Source organism: Anser brachyrhynchus, assembly GCF_964034855.1.
Source record: "Anser brachyrhynchus genome assembly, chromosome: 2".
Classification (NCBI taxonomy): Eukaryota; Metazoa; Chordata; class Aves; order Anseriformes; family Anatidae; genus Anser; species Anser brachyrhynchus.
Genome location: NC_137695.1, coordinates 55,318,515 through 55,335,234, shown reverse-complemented (window position 1 = coordinate 55,335,234; position 16,720 = coordinate 55,318,515). Strand labels below are relative to the sequence as shown.

Here is a 16,720-nt window from a genome sequence, read left to right as displayed (position 1 = left end):
TATTGCAGAGCCATCTGCAATAATATACTGGTTTCTTTGAAACATGAATTCAGACTGACAAAGAATCAAACTGTATTATGAAAAGAAAATGGCTTGGCTTAGGCATGGTAAAAAATATTCAAGGTTGAGTTAAGGATATATGCGATGCTCACTAGGAAAGCTGAGCCAAGGCTCAAGAGCTGGATCATACTCCACACCATTAGACACCTGATCCAGCAAAAAAAAGAACTGAGCAAATCATGGAATCATTAAGGTTTGCAAAGACCTCCAAGATCATCTGGTCCAACCATCCCCCTACCACCAATATCACACACTAAACCATGTCCATAAGCATCAGGTCCAACCTTTCCTTAAACACGCCCAGGGATGATGACTCCACCACCTCCCGGGGCAACCCATTCCAATGCCTGACTACTCTTTCTGAGAAGAAATGTCTCCTCATTTCCAACCCGAACCTCCCCTGGTGCAACTTGAGGCCATTCCCTCTAGTCCTATCACTGGTTATCTGTGAGAAGAGGCCGACCCCCAGCTCCCCACACCTTCCTTTCAGGTACCTGTAGAGAGCAATAAGGTCTCCCCTGAGCCTCCTCTTCTCCAGACTAAACAACCCCAGTTCCCTCAGCCGCTCCTCACAGGACTTGTGTTTCAGGCACTTTACCAGCTTCATAGCCCTTCTCTGGACATGTTCAAGGGCCTCAATGTCCTTCTTGAAGTGAGGGGCCCAAAACTGAACACAGTACTGGAGGTGTGGCCTCACCAGAGCAGAGTACAGGAGGACGTTCACCTCCCTGGTCCTGCTGGCTACACTACTCCTGATACAAGCCAGGATGCCGTTGGCCCTCTTGGCCACCTGGGCACACTGCTGGCTGTGTGAGCCAGGTGAGCATCGACCAACGTTCCCAGATCCTTTTCCCCTGCACAGCTTTCCAGCCACTCTGCCCCAAGCCTGTAGCTTTGCATGGGGTTGTTGTGACCAAAGTGCAGGACCTGGCACTTAGCCATGTTGAACCTCATCCCATTGGCCTCTGCCCATTGACTCAGTACAACACGTAACTAGGAATATGTATTGCCAGAATATTAGAACATTCCCATTACACATACAACCATGTGTCTTCCTATTAAGATATGAACTTTTCGAGGCTCAGAGCAACAATGCTATCATATCCCAGCACTGCCAATGCAGTGAGAAAGAGGCCCATTGAGTACTGCATACAAAAGAGACCGAGAAGCTGTACCTGAGGTCAAATGCCTCTATAAGGCCCTGTGCACACCAGTATCTCCGATGCTGCGCTGGCAGAGATGCAGCAGACAGCTTCAAAAATAGCTTATGAAAGTTCAGGGACTTCTTCAGAGCAGACTGATCCACTAGCCCCCTTATGGCAAAGCCCACTCACTCATAGCCCTATTTCCCCAAGACAGGATTAGGTTGTTTCAATCCTGAGTAACCTGTCTGCTGTTCACCTAAAAACAAACTTGCCTGGGAGACCTGTTCTCATATTTACTGCTTTCTACATGAAAGTACTTCCTGACATCTGCTCTGAATTTGTGGATCCTTAATTTCCATTAATTTACCCACCCAGCCATGTCCCCATACCTCCTTTCAGGGCTAAATCACAAAACAGTAACTTGACATAAATGAATAGCTCCCTTAAGATTTTATACCTACATGTCCACTGTGTTCACTTGTTTTCCCCCCCCACGCCCCCCACACACACAACTCTAAGACAGTGGAGTTTGGGCTTTGGCTTTTTTGTTTGCTTTTAATTAATCTTGCCTTTATAGCTCATCTAATTTTAGTGCTGGTATCTGCATCATCTAGTGGATTTATGCTACATAATTTCAAATGTTATTATCTTCCTGCAACTGATTTAATAGCACTGTGTGCAACAGTCTGAATATGTGTAATCTAATATTTGCCATCTTGTTTTCACTTGTCTGTGTAGCTTCAATTTTTTTTTCTGCAGTTGTGCCCCATGTTTTGAAATGTTACTACAGCTCTTGCCTGCGTTTGTTTTCACTAAATTTGTCAGGGACAAGAGAAAAACCCTCACAGAACCTGTTCAGGTTTTAGAATAAAACAAAGCAGCTGATGATCTCAAATGATTCCAAAACTTGATTCTTTCTTCATTTGTACATTCTGATCAAATTCAGAGTCTATTTATTTTCAGGTTTGCATAAACTTTATTTTAGTGGCTGATTTATATAGCTTTTATTTTTTTTTTCGTTTTCATTTAGATGCATTAACAGAGGAATTGTTTTGACAAACTCTTAAAAACCTGCATTGTAGTGCTGCCAGTGGAAGGCCTGAGCTGTTGTTTTTACCTAAACACGTTTACAACATTAGCTGTTTTATTATGCAGCTTAATCGCTAGACTTGAGCATAATGCTTCTATAAACACATGACCCCAGCAGTCTTTCAAGTAATGCTTTACTTTGCTGATGCATATTTTTTTTAAAAAATGACTACAGGATGTCAGAAGTGAAGGGTCTGGAACACAAGTCTTATTGGCTGAGTGACTGAGGGAACTGGGGTTGTTTAGTCTGGAGAAGAGGAGGCTCAGGGGAGACCTTATTGCTCTCTACAACTACCTGAAAGGAAGGTGTGGGGAGCTGGGGGTCAGCCTCTTCTCACAGGTAACTAGTGATAGGACTAGAGGGAATGGCCTCAAGTTGCACTAGGGGAGGTTCAGGTTGGAAGTTAGGAGACATTTATTCTCAGAAAGAAAAGTTAGGCATTGGAATGGGTTGCCTATGAAGGTGGTGGAGTCATCATCCCTGGGGGTGTTTAAGGAAAGGTTGGACATGGTGCTTAGGGACATGGTTTAGTGGGTGACATTGGTAGTACGGTGATTGTTGGACCAGATGATCTTGGAGGTCTTCTCCATAATTCCGTGTTTCTAAGTGCAACATTCTTTGTTCTCATTCCCTTCCCTTTCCAAATGCTTTTCAGCTAACTGCTAACACATTTTGTCTTAGGGGATGTTCAACTAATATAAAAATAGTTATTTCCCATAAGCTGCAAATGGGGTAGCTTTATTGCAAATGCAGAGAGTAACACTTGTCTTGGAGTCAAAACATATTCTAGGGAAAAGAGGTACTGGAGTCCATGATTCTTTTTCCACACAATTGAATCTGAATCAGTGGATATAATAATGGGTACAAATCTATTACTCAAGGGTGCCTGTAACATTCTTAGATGGTCTTAATATATTCTCAGTCCAGCTTAAACAGCTATGAGAACCATTCCTGCCTTAATCCAATAACCAAATGAAAATACAGATGCCATGTTAGGCAATAAAAGCAAAAATCAGATCTGAATCAGGATGACCACCAATGTAACAAGATTATATAACATTATTCCAGACAGCCAACTGCAGCTTCATATAAGTAGGTATAAAGAAAATATTTCCAGAAAAATGTTGGATATAAGCTACTTGTTGTCCTTCTACAACTTTGAAAATCAGAAAAAAAAACTCTAACCCTCTCATATGAAATCACTGAATACTCAATCAGCTCTTGTTCCTGCAATATCTCATTTTTCTATAGTCTGTAATACTTACTAGTAATTTATTTTCAAATAGTTACAATATATATATATATATACATGAGCATCTTGACAATAGTTATGCTATTATTTACTTCCAGCACTCCATCTTTTCAACACTCAACACCCAAATGCCTGAGAGCATAAATACTAATTGAAATACACTTTCCTGTTTACAACATAAGGTACATGCATGATTTGATTTGTCTCCAAAACAAGTTTAAAGAATTTCTTACCACAGCCTCCAGCATCATTTCTGTACCACCACTGCTGGAAACTCTAGATCTATGTAGCACATACACAAGTTAACCTGCAAGCTACCAGTGCTACCAGCAAACCAGGTTCTTCCCCACAGAAGCTTGTAGAATTCCAAACTGCAAGTGCTGTTTGAAGAACCAAAGCTAATGTGCAAGAAGGTATCAATTATATTATCTGGTCTAATAAAATGTACTTCTTTCTACAAAACTGTTTCCCTTCTACTTCTAGACCTCTAATTCTATTAATATATATTAATGATAGTAATAATCATAACTATTACTAATCATTAATGTATAGTTAGATTGTAAACACCTTGCTTGCAAATTTAATTACAACCGTTTGTATTTTTCCATCTTATTTCATGGAAAAAAAAAAAAATCTACTTTTATTCAGCACACCATGTAACACATCGATTTTGAAACACATAAGTACCATTTTCACTTGAAATGGGAGACTGTCAACCAACTGACCCTTGTGTTTACCAGAACTTCCCCAAAGGCCCTGACAAATCTCAAGCAGACCTCTTTCTCGAATTTATTCATATTTCCTGGAAACACCAAAATAAATCCCTACTCAAGGTCAAACATCAAGTCAACAGCACAGGAAGTAGTAATAGATCTGTGGACTCTAGAAGCTAAGTGCTCTAACTATAAAAAATGCTGTCTTCATACAAAGCAAATGCTGGTCAGTGGTTTTAGTTAAAAGCAGAAAATGTTATCCCGAGAAGACGGCTCTAGGAAATCAAAATAAACCCCTCCAACACTAAGGTTTAGGCTGCAACAGTCTATGTAAATCAAAGATGTTCAAATCTAGGGATGGGGGATTTTTAAGTCATCTGAGACCACAGAAGTACCTTTTCAGTCTGTTTCTGTATGTTATGAATGAATTGTCTGATTTTCACCAGCTGAAGAATAGCCCTTTTGCTTTTATATAGATTTGTGCTGCCTTGACACTCTGCATCTACATCTTGATATTCAACATCTACATTCAAGTCAGTTTTAACTAAAACTCACTCTGAGCTTTGAAAACACTAATGAGCAATGACGGTTGCCTTGAACAAAAGGCCAGCAAAGCTCAACATAAATTATACAACACTAAGAAACAATAAAAACTGAAAACAGCTTTGTTTTTTGTAGACTATTGGATAAACTAGGAGGCAGAACTGGGTATTTCCTTGTGTGAAAGGGATTCAGATTTTTTTTTAAAAATTAAAAATCTAGTAATGAAACTGAACTTGGTGGATGTAATCTGAAGTAGGCACTGAAAATAATGTTTGTATTTTTCATAGTCCAACACCAAAAGTTTCCCTTTAAATCTCTCTTGCTCTAAAATTTAGATGTACACCCGATTCACTCACTCATTTTTTCTTCCCTGGTGTAACCGTGTGGTTTGTATTTCACCCAACTAACTTGCTGTTTTCAACTTGAAACATGTCCTCCTATGAGAGGAATGAGAAGTTTAACCACTGTTGCAGATGTTTTCACTACACAAAGACCTGTTTTGTTTTTTTTACTAAAGTCAAGAAAAACACCCCAGTAAAAAGTTACTCTTTTTTGACAAAAAAGCATCTGATTTAATCATCATCATATCCTTAATTAGTTGACACAGCTTTTGTAGTCTAAACTTCAAATACATGTGGATCAACAGCAAGTACAGAGGAGAATAAATATGCTTACCTTCTCTTCACATTTCCTGTGGCAGGCATACTTGCAAACTAAAACAAAAGCAAAGAAACTATATGAGTAAGAGAGTGGGTGGATTCTCCCTTCAATTTCTTCAGATCAACCTTTTACTAGAAACCCAGCCAACCTCAGGTTATAACAGCATATTTCAAAATAAAACTACTAAAACAAAAGGCACAATACACTTCGGTTTTACTCTTTACTGTAAGGGTATCTACATCAATGTTATCAGATTTGTACATTCTATTAGTTTATGATAATCTATGTCTGGTTAAACTTCATGTGCTGATGATCTTGTCATCTACCTTTACAGCTGCCCATACACCAGAAGCGTTACCATCTTAATACCACTGAGATTAAGACCAAATTATTCCCAATGAACCCTGTGAATCTTAGTCATATCAGCAATTCCAGAGACTGAAGAAAAGCAGGGGGACTCCCAACTCACAAGTGACCATGTCTGTTCAGAGCTTATTTTCTGATTGTGAAAAAAAAAGCTTGCACAGTGCTGTAAACATTATCTGCGAGAGTAACACTTCATTTCTTTTAATTTTCTGCTGATATAACAGCAGGAAAGGATGACTTCTACCAGTAAATTAGGTTCAGAAAACAGCATTCAATTTAAAAAGTAACCAGCTGAGTGAAGATATATGATGTAATAGCATAATGCCTAGAATCTGACAGAGACTGGTTTTGAGAGATTTTCCATTCTATGCACTTCTTTCCTTACTCTGAAACTTGCTTCTTTTCATGCATTGTTTGTCATTTGGGTTACTGAGAGCTAAACTGTATTTTAAATTCAGTGAAAATGTAGTTATACAATCTCCAAGATCAGTAAGCAGCAGAATACCACATAGGTTTAGCTGGAAGTTTAATTGGATCCAATCTTAGACCACTAAAGCTGAAAGCTATACTCATTTCTCATTGCTTCTACCAAGAGAAAGATATTCTACAACCTGACTCAACGGCAAAGACACAAGTACCAAGATGTGAGTTCAGCAAATACACGACTATAACCATTTCAGAATCAAGTGCATTGTCTGCTGAATTAAAACCCCTCATGTTCCAGTCACTTCTCAGGTCAAACTCTAAGGCTTATTCACCTATTTTCTTAAGTAATCTTGTACGTGCTATGTTCATTTAGTTTTCCAAAGCATAAATTAAGAAAGAGTAGTGTAGTTCTGGATAAGTTGAGTCCATAGCACTTAGCAGGATCAAGATTCTTTAACATAAACATTTATTACTGTTCATACAAATACACCTCTATTAGTATTAATAATGATTGATAACCATATGCTACTTACAAATGCTACCAACCTTAAAGCAAATGGAGAATGGTTTTTAATCAACAAGGAAAAAAAATCTTGCATGGCTGCACAGAACATGCTAAATTCATTAAGCAATTTCATGCACAGACATAGCATACTTAGGAGATTCTGTAATCTAAACCTGCAAGATTTACTTTGACATTGTAAAAGGGTAACAGATGTTCTAAAAATATGCATGTGTACCATTTCTTCTACAACCTACTTTAACACCTCATATGAAACAGTGAAACAAACAGAGACAATTAAAACTGTGCTTTGAAAGTCTGCAATTTTTAAAAGACAATCACAAAAGGTAAAGAATAAAACAGGAAATATGTCCAGAAGCCCTGACATTACAGATGAGCTTCTCTTGTTTTCTTTACTGATGCTTATGCCTCGATGTCTGGGGGAGAAAATGAAATACCAAAAAAAAAAAAAAAACACTAAATGAAATACAAGAGATCAAAAAACAAATGGCAGCCTCCATGATTTTGCTACTGGCTTATGCAAAACCTAAACATGAATGTCACCAACAATAAACAATACACAAAGTCTTTATTAAAGATGCAGATTAAAAAAATGCAGCCATTGAGTTTATCCAGTTTCTATGTACACCAAAAAGTCTGATAGTCTGCCTGCTCTTACATACCTAACAGTACTACCATCTTTGGTGGAAAGAAACCACTGATGTCAAACATGAGTTAACCTTGAACATCAACTGCAAATCTCATAAGCAACAACAACAAAGTATGGCATAGAAACTCCATGCATAAATACAGGGAGAATACAAACAAAGCACTGCTATCTTTATGAGATTCGAAGGAAACGAAGTAAAGCCTCAAGAAGTAATCAGCTAATACAGATTAGGTGGAACATGAACGGAAGCTCAATCCAGCATTTCCATGGATTAGACTAGTTAAGTCATTAACTTCTCTCCCTCACTACCTAATAAAGCTAATGATGATAATAAATTGGATAAAAATAAACACTCCGAAATGAGATCACTGATTGCCCAGATGCCGGGAGCGAAGTATGCTTTTGTGATAAGAAGCAGAAAGGAGATTCTCTCCCTTCCCTCTTGAGTGAATGTCAAAGTGTTCATTGCATACATAGCTCCTAACAGGCATACCAGCTACATCCTGAGAACAGAAACTGATCTCCAAGCACAAACAGATCCAAACACCAATTCCCTTTTCCTGATAGATTCGAGTTTTGCTAGTAAATCCCTGCCCAGAGCAACAAAACTTAACGCTACTGAGCCCATTATGACAGACCTTTCCGGGCATTTAACAGATGCTCAAGAGTTCAAAGCATTTCACATCATCTATGATGTGCCCAGTGAGGCACTGCAAGCTTTACCTCCACTACACAGCAGGGACAACTGAATCACACCTACAGAATATTTACATGGAGTGAATGAATAGCAAATACTAGAATAGAATCTGTCTACCAGCACTTATCGCTGGACCGTATCACAAAACCGTATCTTCCTAAAGAAGTTGAAAAAACACTCAAGGAAACATTTCAAGTTTTCATCTGCTGGTAAAATACTCTTTCTATACACATAAAGATCTAAATAAATACTTATAAGTGTTTACACACATACTTACATGTCTCTGTTTATACATATGTACACAAATACATAGATGCATATACACACATGTACACTCCAAAAACACACAAGTCTTGTTTTTAATAAAAACACGATCACTTGCTAAAACCAACTTAAAAAATAACAACAACAAAAACTGTTAGCATAGAACACTGCTTTAGAATTAACAGCTGACCAGAAGGAAGTATTCTATTCTCTGGATCACTAACCATCAGCTAATTACCAATCTCTAGGTAATTCCCACCAACAACTTAACTGCTAGTGTGGTACAGTCATGAGATAAACCTAAGGAATGTTTTTAAAGAACAAATAGAATTAATTTAGAGTACTGTTAGAGTAATTTTTCCTTCTACTTTCTGGTGTCTCTCCTATTTCCACATCATCTCTTCCTAGGAAGAGAAAAAAAAAAAAAGAAAAGAAAAAACAGTTTCAAATGTTAGTGAGATGACAGAAAGGGAGGTATCAAGAAAACACCAAGAGCGGGGTAGAGGAAGTACGCAGGCACACAGAGTGAATGTATCAATGGCTATGCTCTGGCAGTCACAACTGTCCAAGGATCTAAGCACAGAAAACTTGGTGGACAAAACTACTGCTTCCATTTCAGGTACATCCTTTTACAGTGCAATTCCTATGGATTTATACGCGGTAGCTGTTAACAACAGTGATATTACCTTTCCAAAACCAAGCAAATTAAAACTCACCCACAGAGAAGAATCAATTCGCCTGGTATTACTTAGAATTTATGTTGTCACAGCTAATGTTACTACCTTGCAGAACTATCCTCTCTGGATGGTAGCACTCCCTCAGCCCAGCGTTATTTTTGATTCTGCCCATGAGTTTATGGTACTTCCAAAGAGATGGATTGCCTCAGTCATAAGACTTCCAGAGAGACTGAATCACTTTTCATTATGCAAGCTGTTTTTCCAGAGAAGTCTTGAACATTAGAGATGCATTTTCATAAGACTTATATGGCAAAAAAAAAAGGCAGTAATACGCCACAATCATGTAAGCCCATGCCTTTTCAGCACAAAAGGTATCTAATGCAAAAGCACATGAACAACTGAGCATACTCACAGCACATCAATTGTTAAGGAAAATATATCCAACTTACAGTTAAAAGATCTCAACAAACAACTTCTACCAAATGCTGGCATTCTTCAGGCAAATCTTAGAAGGATATAGCACTTGGCTTTTTCCAGACTACAGCCCAAGTGTTTTTGAATTTACAAGTGTATCTGAAACCAGCTGGAGGACTCAGTAAGGGTACTTCAGCAATGCTAGTTCGGTTCTTCAACTCAACAGCTGAATGACTGCATCCCACACATCAGCTCTCAACAAACATGCCTTTCCAAGTTTTTGTTTAAGGTTTCTGGCATTAGTTCCAAGAACAACTGTCCCTAGCCAGCTGGCAATGAAATGGCAGCCAAGCCATATTTAGGCTATTTACTACACTTCAAAACATTTCCTAAACAATAGCGCTGAGAACCTTTTTAAACAAGAAAAAAAATAAATAAATAATAATAATTTCCTACGTATCAAAATGAAGATGTGTTAACTCCTGAAAGTTAACAATACCATTGCCAGGATAAAGATAAAAGGATAAAAGTAATTAATCATATTTTTCAGACTTATGATCTAAGATCTTCATGAGACTAAAGTTTTGCTTCTTACATTCATGCATTTAAGATGCTCTCTGAAAACCAGTAAAAATATATTTACAAAATAATAGAATACTTCTGTACACTAACCACAGAATAATTTATGGTTTACCTAAGCTGCTACAACATTGTAGGTTACAGTGGTATCATAAGAACAAATAGCTCAAAGCTTTTTCTTTGTGTGTGACAAGGGTTATATACGTTATCACATTTTAGCATTACTGAACTTATAATATCGGTAATATATATCCATACATTGTCACGTTCTACATGCAATGAATATTAAAGCATAAGTACTTTATAAGATCAACCTGACACTTAACCTCAGCTTTTATCATGTGATTTTCCTTTTTTTTTAATGAATTCTGTGACAAGACAATTCAGATACCCTCTTAGAGGCAGAAACTTGCATATAAAGCAAGCACTTAAGAGACATAACTCTGTTTAATAATTAACTGAACACCAAGAAAGAACACTTGCCCCTCCCAAAAGCTCTTGATACTAATTTTACCTTCTTAGTGGCAAGTAATAAATTAGGATACTGGATCACAGGCCCTGCTGTTTGAAAAAGGCTTTCTTTCCCTCAGCATCTGCAAAGGTGACTTTGCCAATATATGCACATGCTGTTAGAGCTTTTTTTTTTTTTTTTTGACAGCAACGTAGGAGTCCTTGATGAGGACTCCACAACAACAAATGGAATCTAATCTAATCCTATAAAAAGATTTGTGTAATTAACACTTAGTTTTTATAGTTCCCAATGCCAGTCTCCTCTGCTAATGCCACAGAAAGATCGGTGTCATAGCGCAGCAGGAGTGGTAAAGCTTACCCATTTTATTAAGTAGTCTAGCAATACCACTACTGAGTAGTATCTCCCCCATGCAGGAAATATATTGCACAAAAACCCAGGTCTGTCATTGGTTCTGAAGAAAAACTGCTAATTGAAAAAAACAAATCGAGATGTTCTGACAAATGCATAGCAAGGCTGCCAGGACAGGGTCTTCTCCAGGCAGAGCCTGGTACAGAAAAACATTTACAACTAACATGTCCCAAATGACAGAGAGAACTATACCACTAGCTAGCTATTTATATTTTTATGAGGTTTTAATAACACTGATCAGATTATTAGAAAAAAACTCTTGCACCATTACACATACTCTTCTGGTGTTCCTACCAGCTCTGCAGCAATTCAACTCACAATAAAGATCTAAAATGAAAGCAGTATGAAAAATAAACAAAGAAATTAACTGCATTAAAAAGATGGCACACTGAAGAGGAAAGAGTCCTATAGCTGGAAATATTGGGTTTTAGCCGCAAAATGAAAAACTTATTTTTAAGAGTCACATGCCAAAGATGTTGCAAGACTAACCGGCCACACTACAGCAGCAACATCTGCTGGTCCATTTCCTATGCCACAAATATCTTCCTGTTTTCTTTACTTGGTTATTTTTTGTTATAGGGTTTTTTGTGTTTAAATATTCAGCCAACCATTGTCTCTTCATCTTAATATTCCTCCCAGCACTTCATGACAGGGACTGTAGACATTGGTTTCGAACATAAAGCCTAAAAGACCATTACAGGAAATATGTGCAAAACCTCAGCATCTTTGACTTCAAGTAGCGATACAATAGAAGTGTTGTGAATGAGCTCTCCTGCAAAGGAAATATTCCATTTGTTCTTGCTGACAACAGCAGTGGAAAACCTTTATTAACAGAAAAGTAGTTTGGCACTATTACTGCAATATTATGGCTTTTTTTTTTTTTAACCTTTACTCCCATATTCTTCCATCTTAGAGGAAAAACTGTGATCATCATGTTTCCTGCTGATTTTGCCAGGGAATTTACATTGTTACAGTAACATGCTTACAGTTAGACTGTCATTGTAGCTGCCTCCTGAAAAATCCTGGCTGCTGTGGTTTTTTGCTGTTGTTTTTTGTTGTTGTTGTTGTGGTTTTTTGTTGTTGTTTGCTTTTGTTGTTTTTTTGAGAGAGAGAGGGAGAGAGAGTTTTGTTTGTTTTCATTGGTGGTGACTTTGTTTGCTTAATTTCCATAGATGCTGTTACAATGGCAGAACGTTAGCACAGTGAAGATGTTTAGATGTTTTTAAGAATGAAATACTCAAACAGCATCTTTTTTTTTTTCTTTATAAGCTACAAATGGCTAATCAGGTAGGAAATGATTAAACCTTAATCCAGTCTAGAACTGAAGGTTGTTTTTAGACCTCCTCCAGACAACCCCATGTTGCAACACTTCATCCAAAAAATCCTTTCAACCAGATAATGGTTTACGGTAGCCAGCAGCCAACATGAAACAAATGGGGAAAAAAAAATCTGGACTGTCTCCAGACAGTGCAAGTAATATTGCAAGGGAAGTTTGCATGCTCACTGCGGATCTTGAAAACATATCCTATGTAAGTTATGCTAAGAGCGAGGATCAGTTTAAAATGGATGACCTTCAGAACAAGAAAGCTAATGTTCTGTAGAACTAGCTTGTTCATTATGTGAATAAGACCTAATATGCCTGCATGTTTTTATTCACAGCTGTTCTTAAACTCTTAGAGCAGAAATAAGTCACAAAAACCTTCAAGAAGAGAAAGCGTTACGGGCTATGCAAATGTTAGCGTGATACTTCAAGTCTTTATGCAGTTGTAGGTATTTATTTTCCAAGTGTTGTCTTTTTAATCTTATTAATGACAACAAATGGGAACTCTGCATAATATCAGCTAACAATTCCCCTTTTACCTATTTACAGGGTTCAGATCCTGAATGTGTCTAAGTGGAGTTATGTCTGTAGCCCAGCTTAGTTTCTTGAAGCTTTCTTCATGTACCAGAACAAAATATTCAGCACTGCTTGCAACACATTTCTTTGCCCATCTTTGCTTTATTTAAATCTATCTATATTATTTTTGGCTATTTTTTCCCTGTTTTGTAGCCATTTAAAAGTGTGATGTTTTAGCCAAATGCATCAAAATCTACTTTCAGGGTCCCTTCCACAAAGGGCATATTGTGTTTATCACACTGGAAATACACACTGTAGCAAAGGTAGCATTTCATTTCTGGCTGTTGGACTCCAGCAGATAATTCTAATTTCAGTACAAATTTACCCTTAGGAATTTTTGAGTTGTCTTCAAGTTGGCTAAGTTTACAAAACTGTAGCTACACTAGACCACATAGCAGTCATCAATTTTCCTAGAAAACTGTGGAGAGGAATATGTCCTTTTTTACTTAAAAAAAAAAAAAATTCATTTATTAAGTGTAATGAAAGAAGCTGTACCTCTTCTCTCCCTCCAAAAAAAAAAATCTTGGTGGTTTAAATCTTACCTTTAAAATAAATCTTATAACCACTGACCAAATTCTGGTGTGACTAACTCAGCCTTTATCACTGAGGTAAAGGAAGATGGGACTCATGTTTTCACTACAGGCTATTTTCTCAAGTGTGATCTAATACATGTGATGCAGTTTGGCTGCTGTGAACAAGAAACATTCCACTAGATGTTTTGCCTTAAAAAATAAAATAGAAAAAAAAATACATGAGTAGGAACTCACCTTAGTAAGTTACCTTACTTAATTTTCTGCCAAAATCTCCCACGTGTTCAGACACACACTTCCCACTGTGCTAGCCAATTTTAGCCAAGGATGCCAATTTTACAGCTTCTCTCAGCTCTGTGGAGGGATGTGTTTCAATAAGGATGCTTATGTATCACTTCTGTAGGAATTAAGTTCTACAAACATTCCTACTGATACCCCTCCAAACTATATTCTCCAAACCAGCACATTCATGGCTAGGTTACATCAACAAAAAGATATTCAGTTCATCCAAACTAATATTACTTTAAATTAAAAATCTAATGTGTGGAATGCTTTGCATTGCATGTAAAGCCTCACTCGCAGCATGTAAACATGTTAATCTAATCATTAACTGGGCAGGAGGGGTGATTCATCAACAATAGTGTTTAAAGTGTTTCAATTTGTCATTATTTCATTTATCAACGGTCTTACAGCTAAAAAATAACTACCATGTAATTTAAAACCATTCATATTTTCCAAACTTGTATTGAAGTTTTTAATTAGCCAGGAAAATTCTTTCTGGAGACTGAGAAGATTCAGATTATCTAAAAATCTCTCGTCTTGTCTATGACTAATTGTCATTTGGTTACAATACAACAAATCTAGGATGAATTATAATACAAAGAAAGCAGAGGAAATTTAAAAAGAAATAAAAATATATATATTTTTACATCTATCAAACATAATAGTAATACAATAAGAGAAAATAGAAATTCACAAGGAAAATACACAGAAATTATGTAGTTATGACAGCTTGTTTACAATTAAAGTAAAATACTGAATATTTGCAATCTAGGTTAAGTAGTTAAAAAACATCAAGAGGCTTCTGTTAAAAAACATCAAGAGGCCCTTTGGTCAAATATGCAAATGTGCGTAATTAGGATGTTTATCTACTCCACCCGGATCTAAATTGAAAAGTAATGCAGGGAATGTAATGCATATCAAACCAGCTCAAAAGCCTTCAAGTTTGAGGTAGGGCTGAAAAGGCATAAGCAGTCACAGTTTACTCTATAACGTGCATGTGCTGTAGACATCAACTGCTGATTTCCATTTCTTACTAATGAATAGCTGCATCAAACAGACAGCCCAGCTTACAACCATGTTTAAAACAGCAGCTCACCCCCTTTTCAAATCTTCCTTTCCTTTTTGCTACTGTTTTTGTAGAACATGTTAAAAATCAAATCAGTACAATTAGGCCTGCTTTCCTGAGGTGGACTAAAGTATACAACAACAGAGTGACATCATCATTCAAGCACGCATTCCAGTCAATCGTTTATTTTTCATGGGAAATTTTCAGGCACTGCATTCAGAACTGGTCACTACCGAAGGACATGTTTTGCAAGACTGGGCCAAACACGTACCTGAACAAGGGCTGCCAATGAATAATTACAACTTATCTGACCAGTTGTTACAACACCCAGTTATGGCTCTCTTCTTGCAACAAGTAGATGACTCATTGCTACATAAAAAGTAAATACTACATACATAGTGACCAATATAGACCTTTCCCTTCCTTCACTTCTCATGACATAACTTTTTCTTAGCTGATAAGATACTAGAGTTTGCAAGGAACTTGCATTCAGTACAGACAACTACTATTTTCTCAGGACAAATGACTAAAAAGCAAGACTTCCTCATTAATACACCCGGGAACTTCATTTGTTCTCAACTACAGGTTTTTCTTCTCCCTTCCATCCTCCCAGTGGCAACTTGCTCACTTTTATACAGCAACAACAGGTAGAATTTAGCAAAAAAGCAGCACTAAGATTTGGCTCTGAAACAGTTGGTTTATTTTTCTTCATATTAATGGAGGTTCACTGTACTAAGTTTCATTTCAAGCACTCTAGGGCTGGTGAACGAACAGACAACTTTTAGTTCCATCTTTTCCAAAGCTCTGCTTCATAAAGTCCATGCTGTAAGTTAAAATACAAATGGATTCTTAAAATTAAATTAAATTCAAATTAAATTCAAATTAAATTCAAACTACTTGTAGTCATCATTTCACCCTGTGCAACTCTCATGCTTGCTCGCATCTCACAGTTAACTTATCAGACATGGTTTAGTGGGTGATATCAGTCAGAGGGGGATGGTTGGAGCAGATGATCTTGGGGGGCTTTTCCAACCTTAATGATTCTATGAAAAGGTGCCAAGGAAGGATGGTAAATCTGCTACATGCTTGCATCAAAAAAAAAGGGGGGAGAGGGGAGGGAACACGCAATACTACTGAGGGACTCCTTCTGACAACTGCACTCAGAAACCTGTAGAAAATTACTGCAGCCAGCGTCAGACATGGATGTGCCACAGTCATCGATGTACCCATCTGGGGAATGAATATATTTTGGAGAGGTCCCAATAAGACTTGTTTATAAAATTAGTTCCATTCTCCCATTTCCCCCTTCCCCCTCCAACCCCTCCCCCCCCCCCCGAAAACTCTCGTCAATAGCTTGGATACATGAGAATTTTGTTTTCCTCCTGATATTTCAAGCCAATTATTGGAACAAGCCAACGAAGTGCTAAACTACCTTGGCATGTACTGTTAGCTTCTTTATTTGAACAAAGCTATTAAACCCTAGGTTAATAAAAAAACTTGCTCACGCTTATCAATCTGCGATCTGTTTACAAGACAAATGTTAAGCCTCTTAACTGAATCATAGAATGGTTGAGGTTGTAAGGGACCTCTGGAGGTCACCTGGTCCAACCTCCCCGCTCAAGCAGGGCCATATCCAGATGGTTTTTGAATATACCCAGGGAGGTAGGCTTCAAAGCCTCACTAAGCAACCTGTGCCAATGCTCAGTCACCTTCACAGTTAAACACACAAAAAAAAAAAAGACATTTCCTGATGTTCAAAGGGAACATTCTGTGTTTCGGTTTGTGTCCATGCCTGTTGTCCTGTCACTGGGCACCAATGAAAAGAGGCTGCCTCTTTGCACCCTCCCTTCAGGGATTTACATACATTGATGAGATCCCCTCTGAGCCTCTTCCTCTAGGCTAAACAGCCCCAACTCTCTCAGCCTCTTCTCAGAAAAGAGGTGCTGAAGCCCATCATCTCTGTGGCCCTGCATTGGACTCTTCCCAGTATGGTCATGGCTCTCTTGT

The 16,720-nt window shown here is 37.7% G+C and overlaps 1 protein-coding gene across 14 annotated transcripts in view; it reads right to left on the bottom strand.

Moving 5' to 3' along the window:
• Positions 1-16,720, bottom strand: part of TNS3 (tensin 3) — a 258,158-nt gene that overhangs the window by 170,029 nt on the left and 71,409 nt on the right. For all 14 annotated transcript variants that reach the window (XM_080581770.1, XM_080581763.1, XM_080581764.1 and 11 more), the window contains one exon: positions 5,479-5,516. In XM_080581770.1, the coding sequence (XP_080437896.1) occupies positions 5,479-5,516 (38 nt within the window). The remainder of the gene's footprint in view (positions 1-5,478; positions 5,517-16,720) is intronic.